Source organism: Ambystoma mexicanum, chromosome 12 (genome assembly GCF_040938575.1).
Source record: "Ambystoma mexicanum isolate Mex_15411 chromosome 12, UKY_AmexF1_1, whole genome shotgun sequence".
In the NCBI taxonomy this organism is placed as follows: domain Eukaryota; kingdom Metazoa; phylum Chordata; class Amphibia; order Caudata; family Ambystomatidae; genus Ambystoma; species Ambystoma mexicanum.
In genome coordinates, this window is record NC_090936.1 from 1,138,645,106 (window position 1) to 1,138,667,569 (window position 22,464).

Genomic DNA, 22,464 nt, shown 5'->3' on the forward strand with positions numbered 1-22,464 from the left:
ACTCCGGTATTCAATTGCCTCGACTAATGCGCTGGGCTCCTCCCTCATCTCCACGTTTACTTCCTTTCGCCACTTGAAAGAATGGTCAACTTCGCCGCATGCCTCTTAGGACTCTTCTGACTCTGAACAATTTTTCTTAGCATCCGTCCACTCTCCGGATAACAAGGGGCAGAAGTAAGGGATCTAGCCACTACCTCCCTACCTACCTACTTTAGTAATGGCTATAGATGCACACATCCATTTTTACAACTCCTTTGCTCACTTCACAATCCTCCGACTATGGTCTTCTAAAGGGTGTTCAACTTCACAGCACTTCGAGGCCATACCAATGGCAGTAGGCCCTATACATATGTCATATAATATAAAGTTCAGGCTCTATAATCTCTCCCATTTCCCCATCTCTCCTCCATGCAAAAGCTGCTCTATCACCCTCCTTAATCACTCTGTTCCCTGACCACACTTTGGATCCTCTTGCTTGTTCTCCCTCAGTGTTCCTTACCACTGGAACACTCTGCCCTCCCATATGAAAAAGCACTACATCCACTCTTACATCATCACTGATGTTTCATCGCCTAGGTTTTGAGTGAGCATCGCTACCCCCCCCCTCACTCCCACTGCATGACTACCCAGTGTCTAGCTCCACTGCATTTACAACCTTGTACATAGCCACTGCCCTCAAACTACCGTCTTCTTTGTCTCATGTCCTGTCCCTGGTTTATGTACCTTGTATTCCTAAGACACAGGTTACAGGATTGCCACAAGTTAGGACAGTTTTTCTGAAGTGCAACTAAGGGCTTCATAAAACCATACATCTGAGGCAGTACATAAGCACCACTCTCAGTATAAGGCTGTACGACCTGAGAATGAGGTAGCATGGATAGAGCCGTCAGGCTCATCATAGGAGGGAGAGCGGGCTGTAGCTTGTTACAAAGGAATTGTAGCATACATATAGTCCAAAGAAACACTGAAACACTATATATTGTAAAAAATAAAGGGTTTACTTAAATACATGTAGACCAAGATAATTCTTGGGTAAGTAAGTACAATAACATCATATAAACACAATCATGAAAACCAACTCAATATCTGTGGTATGCAAACCAAGTTATACGAAGCGAGTGAAGGCGAGTCAAACCTAAGGTTATACATTCAGGATAGTAATATACTATTCTTGGGGAATAAGACCAGGTTACATATACTTTTAGAATACAATCAGTATTTCAAGGGTAGTTGACCCCGTCAGTCATGCAGCGACACTCAGTTATGCAATCACACAATAAACCAACACCTGCTACAAGTATACTCCTTGCAACATTACATTTTAGAACTCAGTTCAGGCTAGTAAAACAACTCCTACTTTCTGGAGGGGCCTCAAGCTACTCAATGATGAGTATGAACACTCAACTATTTAAGAAAGCACCAAGCAAATCAGGGAAAGCAAAACCGAATTACTCAAGAAAGGCACAATGTATTTCAAGGTAAGTAATTGACCTGTTGGCGCATCCACTAACTAATAGCTAGTTATACCCAGGATACTTTTAAGTGTATAATACTGTTTCTAAGGTACGTAGGATCTTTATGAAACTATTTTGGAATAGCACCACATCAATTCAAGGAAGTACAACCCACGGTTAGAAGTTTCAAAGAGCAGTACATATTCAAGGTGAGAAAGGCCTATATACTTTTTAAAAGGAGTCCCCAGCTACTTAAAGTTAGGTATAAACCCCGAAACCCTTTTAGATCTGTATAAAGCAGACCAGGGAAAGCAATACCCAATGTTACACTTTAAGAACTGAACCCCGTTATTCAAGGTAGGTAAAACCCTATTGGGAAGCTTTTACACCCAATCAGTTCAGAATAATAGAACAGTACCAATACTGATTACTTTTCAAAGGGAATAACACCTTTCAAAGTTAATCGATACACTTTTTAGAGGGGCAGAATGCAACTCGAAAGGTAAGCATAAACTTAATGACACTGAGTAACTTCTTATTTCACAGCGATACAGTTACCACACTAACTTCTTTAGCCAGCAAGTACTTTTCCACTTGTTATACTTTCAAGGCGAATCCTTTTCTTATCCAGTCCTTCCCTAGTCTACTGCATGAGTTCTCTCAGAGAGAAGAGTACCTAGTGGTCTAGGAGCCAGCTGTAGGCAGGTCGAGATAGGGATTAGTTGAAGGAAAGTCAACGTTCCATAGGAGATCTTTTAAACAAGTATTCACTTTCAGAGTTTGTCTTCAGGGACTTCAGAGAAGGCTCCCTATATGCATTCCAGCATTAGGCTTGGGCAAGTGGTATGGGCAAACTCCCAACCACGCACATCAGCCACTCAGCCTCACAGGATGCACACCAGACTTAAAGTAAGTATTACACAAGCCCACACAGTACCTTAGGATAAAAGAAGAGCTTCTGGGTGGATGCCTTTAGAATGCAGCAGCACAGGACCGGTCCCTGGATTCTTGGTCTGGAGACGCACTGGATGAGAACTTGCAGCAGCAGTTGTCAGAGGAGGCTTCCAGCAAAGGCTTCTTCATGGATTCTGGCGGCTCTGGATTTGGCGTCTTTTTACAGCAGCCAGATGAAGAACGAATATCACTGGTCGGATTCTCTTCACTCTCTCGGTCCTGCACTCTGGGCAGGGGACTTCGGGGATTCAAATCGTGTCTCGGTAGGTCCAGGAGGTGTCTACCAAAGTTTCAGTTGTATTCAGACTTTGAAAGACCCGAGGTCCCAGTGTATTGGTGCTTTGCAGCCCAGCAAGGTCACAGTATGTCGTGGGATGGCTCAAAATGCAGGCCTTCTTGCGACTAGTGGATCTCATCAGCCTCTGTGTTGGAGTTGTCAATTCCGGGACCCCCAGGTCGATTGGAAGGAAGGGTTACATCAGGCTCCGGTTACACAGCAGGCTCTCTGGTTGCTGGAAATCGCTACAGAAGTCCCTTTCTTCATCTTCCTTTTCGGTTTCTGCTCCAGTGGTCGACTTGTCAGCAGCTTCCAGGTTCACAGTATTTACCAGGAACTACAGCACACCATCTGCAATCTCTCCCTGCAGTTTACAGAAAGGTCCAATCAGGACAGCCAGTCCCCCTCCCCCCACCTGGGAGTTGGTTCCTTTCAGGCAGGGTGGAAGACAAAAGGGCTGTGGAATTTTGCACTCCTCTCTCACTTCCTGCCTTCTCAGACACTCTGGAGCCTGGGCGGGGAATACAAAGGATTAGTGCCAAAGACAAAACTTCCAGTGAGGTAACTCCCACCTAGAATTGCAGGGGAAGACCCCTGAAACTAGAAGCAAATGAGGAATGGTGAAAAAAGAAGGAGCCCACCATTTTGGCAAAATGGTGGCCCTTCTGTGCATTACTGAGGCTGATTTAACAGCCTACGAGTAAAAAGACTAAAAAAGTCAAAGGTAAAACCACTGCCACCAGCCATTCAAGTAAACTTTCAATTGTAACAAAAATATTACCAAGTAAGTAAGAAAGGAAATACATTGTATCCCCCAGCACTCCACAAACGGTGGGGTATGTGTGCAGCCCACTATATAAAATGTAAAGGGGATGAAAATCCCTCTTTACCCCCTTGGGAACAGTAGTTCACCCAAGTACATTAAAGAGAAATTAACAGGCAAGCCCAATGGTGCCATAAATTATAGAAAACTATAGACCTGCAATCATTGCTAGGCAATTTGCTCTTTTGAAAGGAAGGAGTCTGAGTTAACAGTCCCTTAGGAGTCCTATCAGCTCCTGCAATAGGCTTTTTAAATGGGTTCTTATAAAGACATTCCATACACCTAGAGGGGTCTCCATGATTCCTCACCACCTCTCCCGCTGAAGCAGGTTGGATCTTGGGTAACTTAGTTGGAGTAGTAGTGGCAAAGCATTGTACATACTTCCACTTCCTCTGAGATCTTGGTTACGGTGTCTAGTCAAATGGTCGACATAATTTGGTCGACAGGACAAATGATCAAATTTTTTTTTTAGTTATATATATTGTTTTAGGTTTTCGTTTAGGGAAAAAAAGGGGGTTTTAGCAAAAAAAAGGGGGTGGGGGGACATCCCCCCCCAAAAAAAGTGAAAAAACAAAAACAATTCGATCATTTGACCTGTCGACCTTTTGGTGTCGACCATTTGTCCTGTCGACCATTTAGATTCGACCATTTGACCTACAAACCTTGGTTACCTAACACCACATATGCCATTTAAAAATGTTATTTTATTGTTTAAAGTGAAGTCCTAGCTCAAGAGCAGCAGAGCGCTGTACAGGGTGTGGGAAGCCAGCATTTGAGATGGCATCTTACAGTAGCACAGTACTGTGAGTTTTGGTCTGTGCCTCGGTCAGAGCATCCATCAGGATTAGTCCTTGGTCAGGAGTTAATGAAAAAGAAGCAATTTGCAAAACTGGAGAATTGTGGGGGCATTCAAAGCCGATACCAGGACAGAGTTCCAGAGGGTAGGTGAGCGACAAGAGAAGGATTGTTTGCATGTCCACTCTTTGCGGACGTTGTGTTTCGAGCCGGCTGGCCCATTTTGCTATGCAAAAAGCATGTGCCACCAGATGTGTGCAGTTTAGCCGCCAGGTACTATAGATGCATCCGCGCCAGAGAAAGGCATAGTCTACTGAAGACTGCTCAGTGTGACAAGCAGAACATATAACAAAGGAGAAACTGTGGAAGTGGACATTGAGAATCTGTGCCAACAAAAGAGTTGGAAATTAATGAGACCCCAACTGTTAAAAAGCGGCTAAACGTAGCCAAGATACTATTAGTGATAAAATTACAGGTGCGGGGAGCACTTTAGAAGGTGCACTTGGTGCTACTAAAACACAAAGCTTATCTCTATGCAAACAGTGTATGCATAGCAGGTTAAGAATCATAATGCTATTTGCCAAACAGCTATTTTGTAGTCACTGGAATCGGAACTGCTGGCTGGAGACTTTAAAAATGAGGCAGCTGCATTATATTAAGGTGAAGTATGAATAGGATGTCAGTTACCTGTAAACACAGTGATGTAAACCTACTGCTTGGATTCATTGAGATCAATGTAAACAATCCCAATCAAAGAAATAGAACGGATTCATGGAGAGCAACAGTGTCGAAGTTCAAAAGAAAACTAGCAACTATTTATATTTAAGGGCTAGTTATTTCCTCAGCAACTGGAGGACAGTAGGCTCCATCTACTAAGCAGGAAAAGGACTCCTCATACACATTGGGAAGAGGTTTTGACCGAAAGTCATTTACTGTCAGATGTATAGATGGTAGGTTTACAATTAACCTTGTATTGCAATCCCCTTTACGCCTTCTTACAATGAGACAATAAACAGGATGTTTACCGACCTGACTTTCTGGTTGAGGTGGAGGGAATGGTGTATATTCCTTTTTGACCTTCTTATTCTTGGGTTCTTTTCGCTTGCTTATATTTTTGTGCTTGAATTTAGGGAGAAACCTTTCCCAGTTCTGTGTCCTTAATTCAGGATCCTTTGCTAGTTCACGCTTAATCATCAGGGTCTGAAAAGAAAAAACAAAAATCCAGGATTGATCGAGTATCAAAATGCTCCCATTCATTTCTATTAAAACACTTTTCTTCCTGCCATGTCACACAAGTGGAAAAGACTGGTGTGTTCCTTTCATGTTACATGGATTAAGTCTAGCCTGTCAAGGAAATCCAACCAAGAAGTTAAACATCTCTAGGTTTTGAGTGGACAACTGAATAAATATAGGAGAAGAAGGATGTCCATGAAAATATCGAATCAGAAATGTCTGAGGGAGAAAAAAACAAAGTTATTTGAACGAAAATGACTTTGGTTTTTTTCTCCTGCTGACATTTCTAGCAACCCGCTCCCCCAGGCCTCTTCCTTAGCTTTTAGCTGCAGATTTTTCTGTGCGCCGCCGACTACCTGTGACGCTAGTTACCTTCACATCCATGAATGGGAACCGGCACTGCAGGGTCCCTTTTTAAAAGAAAATATTGAACCCCTGCATTCCCCGATGCCATTATAGTGAACAATGGTGCGGGAGACAGCCCCACAACAACCAATTTCCTTTGTTCACTATAATGGCATACTTCATCGAAATGTTGGGCTGTTCAAAAATTTCAAACAGCTGAAATTCGACCAAATCTACCATTCTGTCTTTTAAATTCGTTTTTTTCTATGGATACTGGAAAATAAATCACAACTAAAAAGCAGAGGTGTTAAATTTGCACTCTGGACATTACACACAATTGAGCCCGATATTTCACCACCTTCATGAAATTGCCTTGATGAAATTCACAGAGAATATAAATCTGCAAGAAAAAGTGTTCTGCTGGAAAATTAAAGTATCTAACATGAATGTGCAAAAATGTAATATTTAAGAGCAGCAGGCAGAAAATACTGTGAACTATTGCTAAAAATAAAAAGGAAAAAAAAACTGAATCTGGCTGAGATCTTGCGCTTGAAATAATTCTGAACCAAAAAAAAACCAAAACAAAATGCAATAACCGTTCCTGCATGCATGTTGTATTTGTAATAATTGTGCCAAGAAATTCAGGTATAGAGGAAAACGTAGCGATTCAAATTCTTAAACCTCATGAAAAGTACTAACGTGGATTTTGAAATTAAGCAATTCAAAAGATAACTGTATACCACGGTTATCTACGCAGCAATTCCATTGTGTAAGAGCCAGCTAGCAGATGAAAAGGCAATCCTAGATGTGGCTGGCCTGGAGATGTAAACTTAGGGTACAGAAAAGAAATCCCCACTTTGGCATGCCGAATAGACCTAAAATTAGATACTGAACGTAAATCCCAGAAAGATCGCCCCATGCCATAGTTTAAATTCACCAAAGATTCTGCTGTTAATCCAATGGAAAACTATAAATCATTAGGCCTGTTGCTTTAAGTCAAACTAAAGATCTAAAATGCAAACGTGGGTCCGCCTACTGAGCCTTTGAAAGTGTGCAGGGCGTGGGTATACATGCTTGGGCATGGTTCATGCACTAGAACAAGCATGCTAGATAAAACAACTGATTGATAGTTGGCTGCCCACCCATCGATTTAATGCTTGGTGCGATTGGGTACTTTGTTAATGCACAGCCTACTTGGGGACCTAAAAGCACACCCCTTTTTAGTCACTCACCTAGTCTGCTCCAGGAACACCAAATTCGACTGCAAAGCTCTGTCTAATCCAGAACGACAGAACTGTGGCGCTCCCTGGTAGGGGCAACAAGATCACAGCTCCTTCTCAAAAGCCCAGTCTCTCTGAAGCTCTTGACTGTGCCTGCACTACTGGATCCAGAACTGGGAACCTGTTTATTGCCAAGACACTAAGAGGGTAATTCATAGAAATTCGCACAAAAGTGGCGCACGCGGCTGGCGCACAGTGTCCCAGTGCGATACACTGCGCCAGCCGCGTGCGAAAAAATCCATTTCATCGCACAGCGTATTCATGGATTTTAGCCTCCGAAACCAGCCGTGGCGCAGCGACCCTGCAGCAGCGCCAGTTACGCCCCCAAGAACGCCCTCGCGCAAGGAAAAGCCTTCAAAATCCCCAAATCATTGCAAAGGGCTGCGCTAACCCTGGACCAGTTCACAGGGCTGCCAAACAGCAAACGCGAAGCGGGGAACGTGTATTTCAGTGGTTCGCGGGAATTTTCACACGCGATTGTCCTGGGTACGTGTACATCAGGGGGTGCGTGGGAAGTAACACACGCGATTCCATCAGGGCACGTGTATTCCAGGGGTGCGCGGGAAGTATCGCACGCAAAAACAGCAGGGTATGTGTATTCCAGGGGTGCGCAGGAAGTATCACACGCAAAAGCAGCAGGGTATGTGTATTTCAGGGGTGCGCGGGAAGTATCACACGCAAAAGCAGCAGGGTACGTGTATTTCAGGGGTGCGTGGGAAGTATCACACGCGATTCCATCAGGGTATGTGTATTCCAGGGGTGCGCGGGAAGTATCACACGCAAAAGCAGCAGGGTACGTGTATTTCAGGGGTGCGTGGGAAGTATCACACGCGATTCCATCAGTGTACGTGTATTCCAGGGGTGCGCGGGGAGCACCACACGTGAATTGCACGTGTGGGTCCTCCCAGGTGTTCCCTCTACACCCTCCACGGCCCCTGCAGGTGGCCCACACCACAGGGGCCTACCCTGCACATGTCCCGCAGGCACCCCATCCACCATGGTCATGCCCCCCAGCCAACCCACATGTCACCTTGCACTACTGCCCACCAATGCATGTCCCCCTGCACCCCCACCCCCCAGCAGTGCAGGGGCAGCCTCCACCAGGCCCCCACTCATGTCTACCACCACCCCCACCCCCCAGCAGTGCAGGGGCAGCCTCCACCAGGCCCCCACTCATGTCTACCACCACCCCACCCTCCAGCATCCAGGGGCACCCTCCACCAGGCCCCCACTCATGTCTATCACCACCACCACCCCCCAGCAGTGCAGGGGCAGCCTCCACCAGGCCCCCACACATGTCTCCCATCACCCCCACCCCCCAGCAGTGCAGGGGCAGCCTCCACCAGGCCCCCACTCATGTCTCCCATCACCCCCACCCTCCAGCAGTGCAGGGGCAGCCTCCACCAGGCCCCCACACATGTCTCCCATCACCCCCACCCCCCAGCAGTGCAGGGGCAGCCTCCACCAGGCCCCCACTCATGTCTCCAATCACCCCCACCCTCCAGCAGTGCAGGGGCAGCCTCCACCAGGCCCCCACTCATGTCCCCCAGCCAACATGTCACCACAATGTAGATCCCTGGCCCGTATGGTCAGCCTCCAAATGCCAAACACCCACCTAAGTACTGCATCCACCCACTTAGAAATGGCAAAAACATGATAGAACCCCAATTGCAAGTTTGGAAATGAACACATGTCCCTCACATACACCCAATGGGTGTCAGAGAATGTCAAAACCCATATCATGATATGCATGAAAGCAATGAGATGATACTACACATTGAAGTTAGAAGAAAAAATATGTATGAAAAGCAACATAAATTGAATCAAAAATAAACAAACAATAATGGAAATTTAAAAAAAATAAACACAGCAGGTCCATGAAATAATGCAAAACCAGAAATCATAATGCAAAGGAAAGGTTTCCAAAGTCACAGTCCACAAAAATAAATCCAATGGAAAATTAAAATCGAAAACCATTGCTCCATGGGGAAATAAAAAAAAATTGAAAATCCAAAAGTCAACTATATACAGATAAACAATCCAGGGTCCATGATCCCAACCGAAGAAATGAAACCTATCTAATAACACTACCTAAAAAAAAAACTATATACAAAAATGTGGCCCATTGTCCAAAAGGTCCAAAAAAAATGCAAAACCAAAGGAAACCTAACACTAACTACAGAACCATTTACAAGGGCAGCGGGCTAATCCGACGGCTCACTTCGGGATGTTCCGGGCCAGGGCATCATCGAACTCCTGCTCAATGTCCCGGAGGCGGTCCTCCTCCATGGCACCGAGGGTCCGCAGGGCTGTCCACATGTTCACCCCAAACTTCCTGCGGATTGCCTTGAGGCACTTGGCCCGCCTCAGGGCCCTCCGCATGGAGTTATCCGCCCCGACCATCGTGCGCCGTGCCTCTTCCGCCCGCTGCCGCTCCACATCTATGGCGTGGCCCAACCGCTGCCACACGGAAGACACTTGCCGTCCTGGGTCCTCCTGCCCTCCAGCCGATGCCTGCCCCTCCGATGTCGAAGGCCCCAAGCCATCATGGCTCCCACCACGTTGCTGCTGCGCCTCTGCTCGTGCACTGCCTCCTGCTGCCTGCACATCCTCCGCTGGCTGGGGTTCAGTCGTTGATGTGGCCACCCCTGCTGGACGTCCGACTCCAGACTGTGGCAGGGATGCCTCCTCCACCAGCCTGGCCGCACCGTCAGAGGCAGCTCCACAGGGCACCCAGGTGACTTGATGGGTGGGAAGATGGCACGGAGGACGACTGGCGCATAGGGGGTTCAGTTGAGGAGGGGGTCTGAGCAAGCCCCATCAAATGGAGGAATCCGGCCTGGGTGATCTGTCCCAGTAGGCCGACGCGGTCAACGAGCCATTCGAGATGACGTGCAGTCTCCTCATGAAAAGACTGCAGGTCACCTCGCATGGCCCGTTGACGCAACGCCACACCAGTCAGGACAGGCTCAACCCGGACCCGGATAGCCACGTCCGCAGGCAGAGGAAGGCCAGTTGACGTGAGCTCATCCCCTGCCTGAAAACGGGTCTGGACGTAGGCATCCCTGCTGGTGCAAGATGATGCAGTGACAGGATCAGGGACAGGATTGCACACAGCCACCTCCGCGGCGACCTGTGCTGCCTCCTGTCCCTGGTCCTGCACTGCACCACTAGCACCAGTGGAATCCCACCTCCAGACCCCGTCTCTGTTGCTTGCACGGCCTCCTCCTCCACCAAACCCCCCACCAACCCGGATGACTCTGTGCCATCTTCCCCCGTTGGGTTCTGTGGGGTCCCAGCTGCCCTTTCTGCTGCTGAGGAGTCCAACTCCGACCTCCGCCTCTTGGACCTCCCCCCGGCAGCTGCGGCCTGGGACGCGGCACTGGACTCCTCACTTCCCGACGAGATCACAACCTGGGAGGGGAGCCGGGCCTTGCGTCTCCGGCTGGCGGTGTGATCCCCGCCGCTGTGCTCCACAGCACCTTCTCCGCCCTCTTCATCAGTTGACGCTGCAGACAGGGAGAAATAAAACACAGGCATCAGGGCACTGTACAATGGACACATACACACATGACAGTTGCACATGAGTGGGATTGGCAAACCTCAAACATGGCATCACACATGTCATTTCCACTTGCACACATGAGCCATACCACAGCCACATCGCAACTGCCAGCACCATCCATTCACATACAACAGAATGAGCAGGCAAAGGTGAGCCAGACATCACATGCAACACAGGGAGTGCACTACACATGCACGCACACCACCACACTTGCATGCATGTGTACACCTCAGCCAACTGTCGCAGTGTTCCGATGGGCATCCATATCACATCTGCCAATCAGGCTTCCACATCCCGCTGTCACATGCATCCATGTTGCATCACTGTTGCACCCTTGTCAAATACATGCACATGTACACAGTGCTGATACATGCAGCTGAAAACAACATACATGCGTGACATCACGAACATGCCTACTTACATACACATTCATCCAAACATGTGTGCCCACACAACTGCATTTGGCATGCAAGCCTACACACACAAGCACCATCCATGTTTCACACATGACAGCCCTCTCATGTGTTAGCCTCATGGCCCTGTACACCCCCACCCATACTGGGCCCCATACAAACAGATGTGCAACCGGCACATCACCACACGCACAGCTTACAATCATGATGCATGTACACTTACCGCTCGACTCCAGACGGGTCTGCCTCTCAAGGACCTGGACGTGGAGCGATGGGGATATGTGTTCCAGGACCCTCATCTGATCTTCCGACAAGTGGCCCCGGCGCCCCTTAGCATCCGCTGCCTTCAAGAGGCGCTGGGCCTTGTTCAGGGTCCTGGACCTGAAGTCCTCCCAGCGCTTCTTGACATGTTGGAAGTCACGGACTGCCACCCCCTCTGCGTTGATGGCAGTCACGATGTCCGTCCAGATCCGAGTCCGTCCTTCCTTGTCGGCACGCACACTTCATTTCATTGGCCCAAAGGCCCCCATGCGCAGCTACGACGTCACGCGCATGACCGTAGAGAATGGCGCGTGTAAAAAAAAAGATACACGTCCGAGTGTCAAAGCGTGTAATTGGTGGAAATGGCCTCATCGTGTATGCGCGTCTGTGACGTGTGTATAAAAGGTACGTGTAGAACGCCATTTCCTTGTACGTGCTTTTCGTGGAGAGCGAGTGGGTGAAATCTGTACTTGTCGGTTCACACGCAATTTACTTCACGGCGTTTCAAGTTCGTACTCCCCGTTACCTCTGACAGCTTTTTCTCTTTTCCTCTTTTTCCTGGGCCTGTTTCCTCAAACAGCATTCCCTTCTACTGTTGTCCTGTCTCCTCAGACAGCGTACAATTCTTCTTTTGGCGGGGGTGTTGCCAACGCGCACACGCGCATATTTTTCACGCTTTTGTTCCTGGCAGACGGTGAGTCGCGCACGTATTTAACATCTGTGCTTGCCCCGTGTGTCGCATACCCCTTCAGAGGTCATTCTAGGCTGCGTGTGACACGCATACGTTCATTCTTGTGTTTCTGGGTGCCACAGCGTAGTGCAGGTTTATTTTTCCACACACGTGGTCTAGGAGGGGTTGCGTGCACCTTACTTCCCTTTTTTGGGGTGCCTGTGCGTTGCGTGACCCGTCATCTTTCCCCAGCGGTGACATACAGCCTTGCTAGAGCACTAGGGTACGATTACCATCTGGTACCCAACCCCTTTGACCCCCAATTGCCTAGGACAATAGTTCACATCGACTCCCATACGCACAATAACATCAGAGCCATGGCTGGGAGGCGAACAAGCCGTAAGGGTGGCAAAGGTGGCCGAGCCCCAAGTGGCGGCCATGGTGGATCCGGTAGGGGACGTGGCCGTGACTTGCAGGGTGCCCCTAGCCCCCCATGTGTGGAGGAGCAGTCAGGGACACCCAAGCCCCCCCCCCCACTGGTTGAGGGTAACGTGGCTGACACCATCCATGCTCAGCCCTTGTTGGACCAGCCCACTGTGGAACCAGACCTGGCACAGGGTGACTCCATGGCTGACTTCCAGGTCAGCAGGTCTAGGCCACGTCCGCCGGTGCACGTTGGTGTCATCAGGCCATGTGGATCAGGGGCAGCTAGGTCATCTGCTGCCCCGCGTAGGCAGGCTGGGGAGGCTGCAGGGGCAGCTGCGGCTCCATCCACCCCACCTCTCACACACCCAGCCAGGACAGTGTCGGTCCAAGTCCATCATGCTGACATTCCCCCCGACACCATCACACTTGAGCGAATGCCTGCACCAACTCCCATGCTGAGTGTGCAATCCCACACTCCTAGTACAGAGTCCACCGGGGCTCCTGCCCCTAGTGTCCAGAGCAGCGTAGGACACTCAGGATCCCCACCACCTTCCAAGCGGAAGAGGAAGAGTGCTCGTCCAGTAGAGGCTGATGCCCCAGACACGGCTATACAGTCCGGCCCGTCAAGGAAGCCCAGCTTCAATGAGGCCGAACTGAATGCACTTGTAGAGTATGTGTCCGCACATGACCGTGAAATGGTGATTGTTGCTAGATCCAAGACCACACCCTGCACAATGTCAGGCACACTGGCAGACCATCGCGGACATCATAAATGCCCTTGGAATCGTGAGGCGCACAGCTACTGAATGCTACAAGCGCTGGAATGACCTGGAGCGCAGGGCAAAGAATAAGCTGGCCTCAAGTCATGCCGCAACTCTAGTGACTGGAGGTGGGTCTCCAGCAGAGGGCATAGAACTCACTCCACATGAGCAGGTTGCTGGGACCTACGTCACAGAGGAACAGATCCAAGGCGTGGGAGAACTGGCAGATTACGAGGCATTGTCCAGTGAGTGCACATGCATGTGTGCGTCATCCATGTGCATGGTGTGTGTGTGTGTGGGAGGGCTTCTGTTTGGGTGCCAGGTGAGGGTGTGTGCGCCTGAGTGGTTTGGGTCACCCATGTGCCTCATCCAATACATTCTGCGCACCAGCATTTGGGTATAGCAGTATCCCTTCTGCCAACATTAGACATCCAGCCCAACACCACGCCAGTTGCCCTTGAAGTGTCATCTTGCCACAACATTGTTGCTTATTTTCCTCTGTTTATTCAGGCAGATTGTTTGCATACCACCACTTTTACTCAGCATTTCTCAGTCCTATTGTCACATGTCTGACATGGCTATGGTACAGTGGACTGGCTTTGTTTACTGGACATGATTTGTTTAGACATGTCCCTGTGCTATAGGTCTATTTTGGACTGGCAGCTCCAGGTTAAACATTTGAACCATTTCAATGAAAAAATCAATTTCATGAGCAAACTGGACTGAATGAACAATTGGTGCCCTCCTCTCCCTCTTCACTTTATGGCTATGGGTACATGCCATCTGTGTGATGGCATGTGTATTTGACCTGCCAATCACTGGCCAATGTGTGATGCCACTGCTAGGCAGAATGCAGCAAATGTGTTCATCTTCCATCTTGGTGTCATCAATGTGTGCCATCTGCCTACCCTTCACACGCAGTGACGGTGCATGCATGGGAGGGTTTTAGTCATGTGGGACATGCGTCAATCAAGTACTGTTTCTGTAGCCTCTCAGCCCTAATTGCGTGCCATAGTGCTAATGCCTGTTTCCATTTGTTTTCTTTTATGTCTTTGCAGGGGATGACGCACTTGATACTGCTGGGGTTGTGGAGATGGTGCAGACCCAGGAGGGGTCTGAGGCCCGACCGACCACCAGCGAGGGACGTGGTGTGGTGGTGGGTGAGAACCCACAACTGCTGCACGTCGTGCTCTCAAGGGGTGTCTCTGGCTGCACCTCCCCCCCGAGCTGTATTCAGGTGTCGATTCGGATGATGAGACCTATGTGCCGTCGCAAGTGAGTGTTCCTGGGAGGGATTCTGTTCTGACCGACCAACCTGCACCAGGGTTAGAACCGTCAATGGGGATGTCAGTGTTGGCAGGTAAGCCTTTGGTGATTACGGATGCAGGGTCACACTCCGCAACATCTGATCCTGTTCCTGGGCCAGCAGATCAGAGAGGGAATGCAGTCCTGCAGCCTCAGGCAGTGCCGGCACAGCAAGGCGCAGTTCGCCTTGACCCAGACAGGTGTGGTGCCCGCCGACGTGGTGGCCGTACGCCACCTGGCAATACCGCATGGGAGAAATCCATATACTGTATGGCAACCCAACAGGCAGCATCATCAGAGATGATGGCTCAGGCCATGGATAGGGTGGCAACTTCCACTGTCCCCCCCGAAAGGCTGATGGAGCGACTGCAGCAGACAACAGACTGCATCTGCCAGTCACACAGGGAGGACATGTTGGCGTCTGACAGGGACAGGCGGGCGGCACTGGCGACTCTGCGGGAAGCCATTTCATAGAGTCCCAGGGCCACAGGGAAGCCCTGAGTGTGGAACTCCTTCACCTCAGGACGACTCTTGTTGAGCTTGAGGCTTCAACAAACAGAAGGACAGAACAGCAGCTGGAGCGTCTCACACGTACGCTCTCAGCTGAGATGCAGGCAACTAGGGCGGGAGTTGTTGCATGGGGACCTACGCACAATTATCCTCCAGAACGAGACCTACCACACCCGCATGCTTGCTGCCATGGAGGAACAGACTAGGGCTTTGTGTGGGCTGCCTCCCATAGTGCCACCACCTCCTGATGCAGCTGCAGAGGGTGAGGAGAGCGACAGCAGTGATTCTCCCACAATAGGGCAGCCGTGTAGTGAGCCCATGGAGGTGTTTTTTATTTTTGCAAGATCCACACAGGTGGGTTTTGGTGTGCACCCTGTCCTCGGACCTCCTGGGTGTCCCCCCCACCCCCCCGGGCCCATTAATGGCCATTTTTGATTTTCTTTTTTTTTGGGACAGTGTGTTGCCTTGTGTGGCTCCCGTGGGCATACGCTGCATTGTGGCTGGGCACATGCAGGCTTGTCATGAATTTGGTTCAGATGCTTGGGTTTGTGTGACACACACACCCCTCCTGCTTCCCGTTTCCATGGGCTTGCAAAGGGTGTGCCCAAGTGACATTGACGTACATGGTGACGTTGGACTCCCATTCGATGTGTGGGCAGTCTGTAGTCAATATTGTGTTTACATTCATAGTGCATATTGTTGTTGTATTGTACACTGCATGGTGTATTGATATGTGCCTCTGCATCCATCTCATCCTCCTAATTTGCAGGTCCATTTCTCATGTCTTCACAAGGCGGTCCACCTTGGAACTGGAGTCCATGTTGTAAGCAGAACACCTACACTCTTGCGTGGCGCTAACACTGTATACTTGTAAGTGTTCGAAGTGCTGGCATCATCAGGTAGTGAGGCTAGCAAATTTTTAAGTCTGTAATGTCATGTTTAAGGTAGGTTGGAGGTTGTGTAGGTGATTGGTATTCTTGGTAAGTATTTGGTAATGTGTGTTGTAGGTCCTGCATTACTGTGAGCATTTCATGTGTGGCCATGTTTCCATTAGGGACACTGTAGCTGGTGACACTTGGGGCATGCTGTGGGGATTAATTTGTTTGCTCTCACATTGCATGACATGCCATGGTGTGTTGTGTGGCCGTGCCGGGGAGGGGTTGGGTGACATGGCACTGTTCTCATGTAGTATTTTGCAAGTGGGCATTCATTTCTGCAGCATGGAAGTGTGTCTTTTGATGACACTGCATTGGTGGTGTTTGTGTAGGTAGGGGTGCACACATTGTGACACTTCCACATGAACAATCTCAGGCTGCTATGGTTCTGACAGTTGACTGTCCCTTTGTTCTTCATAATTGTCAGGTCGAGTCATCATTGCTTATCGGATGGTATGTGCCAGGGCTGTGTTCACTCTACAGGGGTGTGATTTCTATGTGAAGTAATTAGCCACCAGATGCGTACGGGCTGCCTCACCCCATGCCGTTTCCCCTCCCATGCGCAGCATGTGGTTGGGGATGTGGGGGCACCACCATGTCCACAGCCAGGCCCCGGCGTGTTGCAACATTGTGCAGGACACATGCTGCCACTATGATCCTGCACACTACTGGGGCGCATATAACAGCTGCCCGTCAGAACGGTCAAGGGAGCGAAAGCGTGACTTGAGCACTCCGAATGTGCGCTCCACTATGCCCCGGGTTGCAATATGGGCTGTGTTGTATCTTACCTCGGGAGGCGTGATGGGGTTCCGAATTGGCGTCATCATGTGGGTGCTCAGAGGGTAGGCACTGTCCCCTGGTGAGGAGGTGATGGGTATCATTAGTGGGGTAGTGACATAACTCTGCATCTGACATGCATGCATGTGCAGTGGCATTCATACTCACCAAGCAGCCATGTATCGCCATGCCGCCCAGCTTCTAGGTCCCGGCTTAGGGTAGACATCCGGTAAATGAAGCTGTCGTGGGTGGACCCTGGATAGTTGGCATATACTGAGGTGATGATTCCCTTGGCATTACATACTACCTGCACGTTGATGGAATGCCATTGCTTGCGGTTCCTATAGATGTGCTCAGATGTCCTGGGTGGACGTAGTGGCACATGGGTGCAGTCAATGGCACCTAGCACTTTGGAATTGTGTCACACCGTAGAAATCGAAGGTGGCAGCCTGCCTTTCTGCAGGTGTCCTGGGCAGGTATATGTGCCTACGGACTGATGGGCGTGCAGTGATGATGTTCAAGACCTGGTGTAGGCAGCGTGACTGCGTGGCCTGTGACACCCCACCCACTATAGCACTTGTCCGCTGAAATGATCCCGTCGCCAAGAAGTGCAGTACATTGAGGACCTTCTCCAGGGGGCTGAGTGCTTGGGAGCACAGGGTGGGTGATGTGAGGTCATCCTCCCACTCACTGACCAGGTCCAGTATTGTGTGGTGGAAACCTGTACCTCCCATACACCTGGTCATCAGGCATCCCAAAAAAGGCTGGTTATGGGAGTGAAAATTCGGGCCCTCACTATCCTCCTCCTCCTCCTTTGGTAACCCACGGCCACTGCTGCTAGGAACGGTATATTCATCCTGGTGTCTGAGCTTGTTTTATGCTGCGCGGGTCGACGTACGCCTGCTTCATGCTGGCGTACGTGTTTGAGGATTGGACCATTTATTTTTTCGGCGCGTTGTAGGCGAACGTGTGAATCTTCCCACCCACCCCAGGAATACACCTACCCCACTCTCACAGGCCCAGTCACGTGTGGAAGTTCACTCACACCCCGAAATACACGTACCCAGGGCAATCGCGTGTGGAAGTTCACGCGGACCCATAATACACTTAGCCTGCTGGTATCGCGTGGGAGACTACCCGCGCACCCCAGGAATATACGTACCCAGGTAAATCGCATGGCTGGGGGATGGGGGTGCAGGGGGACATGAGTGGGGGCCTGGTGGAGGCTGCCCTGCGCTGCTGGGGGGTGAGGGTGATGGGAGACATGAGTGGGGGCCTGGTGGAGGCTACCCCTGCACTGCTGGGGGGTGGGGGTGGTGGGAGACATGAGTGGGGGCCTGGTGGAGGGTGCCCCTGCACTGCTGGGGGGTGGGGGTGGTGGGAGACACGCGTTGGACATGAGTGGGGGCCTGGTGGAGGCTGCCCCTGCACTGCTGGGGGGTGGGGTGATGGGAGACATGAGTAGGGGCCTGGTGGAGGCTGCCCCAGCACTGCTGGGGGGTGGGGTGATGGGAGACATGAGTTAGACATGAGTGGGGGCCTGGTGGAGGCTGCCCCTGCACTGCTGGGGGGTGGGAGACGTGAGTGGGGGCCTGGTGGAGGCTGCCCCTGCACTGCTGAGGGGTGGGAGACGTGAGTGGGGGCCTGGTGGAGGCTGCCCCTGCACTGCTGGGGGGTGGGGGTGGTGGTAGACATGAGTGGGGGCCTGGTGGAGGCTGCCCCTGCACTGCTGGGGGGTGGGGGTGCAGGGAGACATGAGTGGGGGCATGGTGGAGGGTGCCCCTGCACTGCTGCGGGGTGGGGGTGGTGGTAGACATGAGTGGGGGCCTGGTGGAGGGTGCCCCTGGATGCTGGGGGGTGGGGGTGATGGTAGACATGAGTGGGGGGTTGGTGGAGGGTGCCCCTGCACTGCTGGGGTGTGGGGGTGCAGGGGGCCATGAGTGGGGGCATGGTGGAGGGTGCCCTGCACTGCTGGGGGTGATGGGAGACATGAGTGGGGGCCTGGTGGAGGCTGCCCCTGCACTGCTGCGGGGTGGGGGTGGTGGTAGACATGAGTGGGGGCCTGGTGGAGGGTGCCCCTGGATGCTGGGGGGTGGGGGTGATGGTAGACATGAGTGGGGGGTTGGTGGAGGGTGCCCCTGCACTGCTGGGGTGTGGGGGTGGTGGTAGACATGTGTGGGGGCCTGGTGGAGGGTGCCCCTGCACTGCTAGGGGTGGGGGAGACATGAGTGAGGGCCTGGTGGAAGGTGCCCCTGCACTGCTGGGGGGTGGGGGTGATGGGAGACATGAGTGGGGGCCTGGTGGAGGCTGCCCCTGCACTGCTGGGCGGTGGGGGTGATGGGAGACATGAGTGGGGGCCTGGTGGAGGCTGCCTCTGCACTGCTGGGGTTGGGGGGAGACATGAGTGGGGGCCTGGTGGAGGCTGCCCCTGCACTGCTGGGGGGTGGGGGTGCAGGGAGACATGAGCTGGACATGAGTGGGGGCATGGTGGAGGATGCCCTGCACTGCTGGTGGGTGGGGGTGAAGGGAGACATGAGTGGGGGCCTGGTGGAGGCTGCCCCTGCACTGCTGGGGGTGGGGGTGCAGGGGGACATGAGTGGGGGCATGGTGGAGGGTGCCCTGCACTGCTGGGGGGTGGGGGTGGTGGGAGACATGTGTGGGGGCCTGGTGGAGGGTGCCCTGCACTGCTGGGGGGTGGGAGTGGTGGGAGACATGAGTGGGGGCCTGGTGGAGGCAGCCCCTGCACTGCTGAGGGGTGGGGGTGCTGGGAGATATGTGTTGGTGATCAGTAGTGCAAGGTGACATGTGGGTTGGCTGGGGGGCATGGCCATGGTGGATGGGTTGCCTGTGGGACATGAGCAGGGATGCAGGTTAGTCCCCTGTGGTGTGGGCTGCCTACAGGGGCTGTGGAGGGTGTAGAGGGAACACCTCAGAGGACCCACACGGCCAAATCATGTCTAGCATTCCCCGGCACCACCGAAATACACGTACCATGCTGAAATCGCGTGTGGAACTTCCCGCGCACCCGAAGTACACGTACCCAGGCCAATCGCGTGTGGAACTTCCCGCACACCCCGTAGTACACGTACCCAGGCTAATCGCGTGTGGAACTTCCCCCGCACCCGAAGTACACATACCCAGGCCAATTGCGTGTGGAACTTCCCGCGCACCCCGAAGTACACGTACCCAGGCCAATCGCGTGTGGAACTTCCCGCGCACCCCGAAGTACACGTACCCAGGCCAATCGCGTGTGGAACTTCCCACGCACCCAGGAACACACGCACACCCTATTTTTCACACAGCCGGTGTCCTTGTTTGTCGGTACCCCTTTGCACCTCATTTGTCCTAGAGTGCTACTGTATGGACCATTCATCATGGCTGTATATGAGTGCTTTTTGTTAGCGCACATTTTGGCGCACATTTTTTTCAGGCGCAGGGACGCTACCGCCTGCTTTCTTGTGGTGTACTTGTTTGGCCCTGTGCGCGTCTTTGACCGTGCGTTGGTTTGCCCTATTCGATTCCATGAATACGGGTTGTAGGCGAGCGTGTGGGAGTTCCGCGCACTTGCCTCCTGTACTTCCCCCGTGATGCCCATATTTTCACGCGTTGTTCCCCATTCCGAGTGTTACGCCCCGTGTTCCGCCTACTTTTGTGATGTGCGCTGCGCTATGTGCGATTTCGCAGTGGCCGTGGCGCATGTGTTGGATGACCTGTGGGCCGGCGTGCGCGGGGCACTTTTTCAGCGCACATCCAATGTTTTTCTCGCGCACGGACTTCCATGAATCGATGTGCGCTGGTTTCCCTGCGATTCTCGCACTTTTACTGCGAATCGCACGTTTTTTGGTACCTCCGCGCGGGAATTTTCAGCACACATTAATTCCATGAATCAACCCCTAAAGAGTCTTCATGCCAAAACGACCAGAGTTTCTTCATCCCAGGAAATCGGGCAGTGGTTCCATCTCCCCATTCAGAGATGCTCCCAGGGTGACTGCTGCCCCCTGTACTGCAAACGCACCCCTAAACTCACCAACTAGTTCTGCTTCCGTGGCTGGCTCCTCTTCGATGTAGCTTTGAAAGTCTTTCTTGGTGACTTCTCAAGCCGACTCATCCTGAATCCTGTGTCAGCAGATGTCTAAAGTCCAAAAACACAAGGTGTTGTGGAAAACCCCAACCTGGATGAACAGGTCTACTGAGTACTAGACCCCCCCCCTAGTAATCATCTTGCAGTGCTAAGGAACGGGTTCAAGCCCTTAACTGATCTAGAGGTTGTGGACTGGCATAATTATGGATAGACGAACACCATTAAACAACTTACGCCTGATGGGATGATGGATAATGAGGACAGGGACAAGAATCTAAGAGGCCAAAAGTGCTGTGAATGTGTCCCCCGTCATTAACCTTAGTGGTGGTGAAGTCACTGTAGGACATAGTAACTCTGGGTGTCTATTGGGAAGAGGTCTTGGTAGGAGCAACAATAGCAACAGCAGCAGCAACTTGACACCAACCGTGAGGAAGGGTGAATTAAATGATGGTTTAAAATGTGATCACGGTTAACAGAGAGCTTGAGAGCGCAACATATTGATATGAGTGCAAATTAATTTGTACAGACGGGTGCTGTCAGAGAATGCACACGAGGGGTGAGGCAGATACTCTCATGGAAAGTAGCAAGCATTCGCTCAAAGATAATTATACTAATTGGCTTGATGTTATTTAAAAGTATGACATCCTCGTGTCGACCTCACCTTTTTTCTGACAAGGCTTGCCTTTGAGGCAGCGGTTCCCAATGTAACAAATCTAGCAATGTCGTCCCTCCTTTCCCATGGAAAGTCTCTCCTCATGTGGCCATGGAAAGGCAGACGCTACCTGATCCAGGGGGAGGCCACCTGAGGGAGGACCACATGTGGGGCGACAACCCATATGGGAGTGGGATAGACTTGCTAGGAGAAACAAGGTATTCCCCCCACCCCCATTTCATTAGGACCTAACAACACACCTTCACCTCGTCATTCTTGACGGGAGTATTGTAGGGTAGATAAAGAATCTCGGTTTCGCATACCTCCCATTTTAATGCTGAGTTGAGAAATAGAGGTGGAGGAATTAAGACCACTAGAAGCGGCAAGGCCACACTGCGTTCTAGTCATTGGAGGATGTTAACAAATGCTGGGACTTAAATACATTCCCCGCCCTTTAATAACACTGAGAAGAGGAAGAGGGGTGGAGTGATGAAGATCACTAGAAGCAGCAAACTAACACCGCATTCTAGTCATTGGAAGATGTTAACAGGTGCCGGGACATTCAAATATGGAACGAGAGAGTCAGCCCTCCCGACACTGGTTGGCACACGGGAGGAAAGCAAGCTGCGGAATGGAGCAAAGAAGCTGACGAGGAAGTCAAGAGGAAGAGTGTTTGCTTCGCTGCCAACCCTAGCAGCAGGCGCTGCCGGGCGAAAGAGAAGGCAAGGCGGAAACTGAGAAGCCAACAAAACACGCTCCCAGGCAGTAGACGGACAGCGGAGAAAACTGTGAGATGCAAGTTATGCCGCCGTTGCCAGAGAAGACCGGTAAGCCCAGAGAAGGAGATTGTGATACCCGGGTGCTTCAGGGCGGAGGCTGGTGCCGCTATCAAAGAGCAAAAACCCACAAAAAGGAGCTGGGACATTTAACACAGTTGGAGAAGGGTC

General features: G+C 51.3%; 1 protein-coding gene across 1 annotated transcript in view; it reads right to left on the reverse strand.

Annotated features, from left to right (window-relative positions):
- KRR1 (KRR1 small subunit processome component homolog) overlaps positions 1-22,464 on the reverse strand; it is an 85,623-nt gene that overhangs the window by 27,405 nt on the left and 35,754 nt on the right. Inside the window, exon 7 of the mRNA XM_069629708.1 lies at positions 5,333-5,503. Coding sequence (XP_069485809.1) covers positions 5,333-5,503 — 171 coding nt within the window. The remainder of the gene's footprint in view (positions 1-5,332; positions 5,504-22,464) is intronic.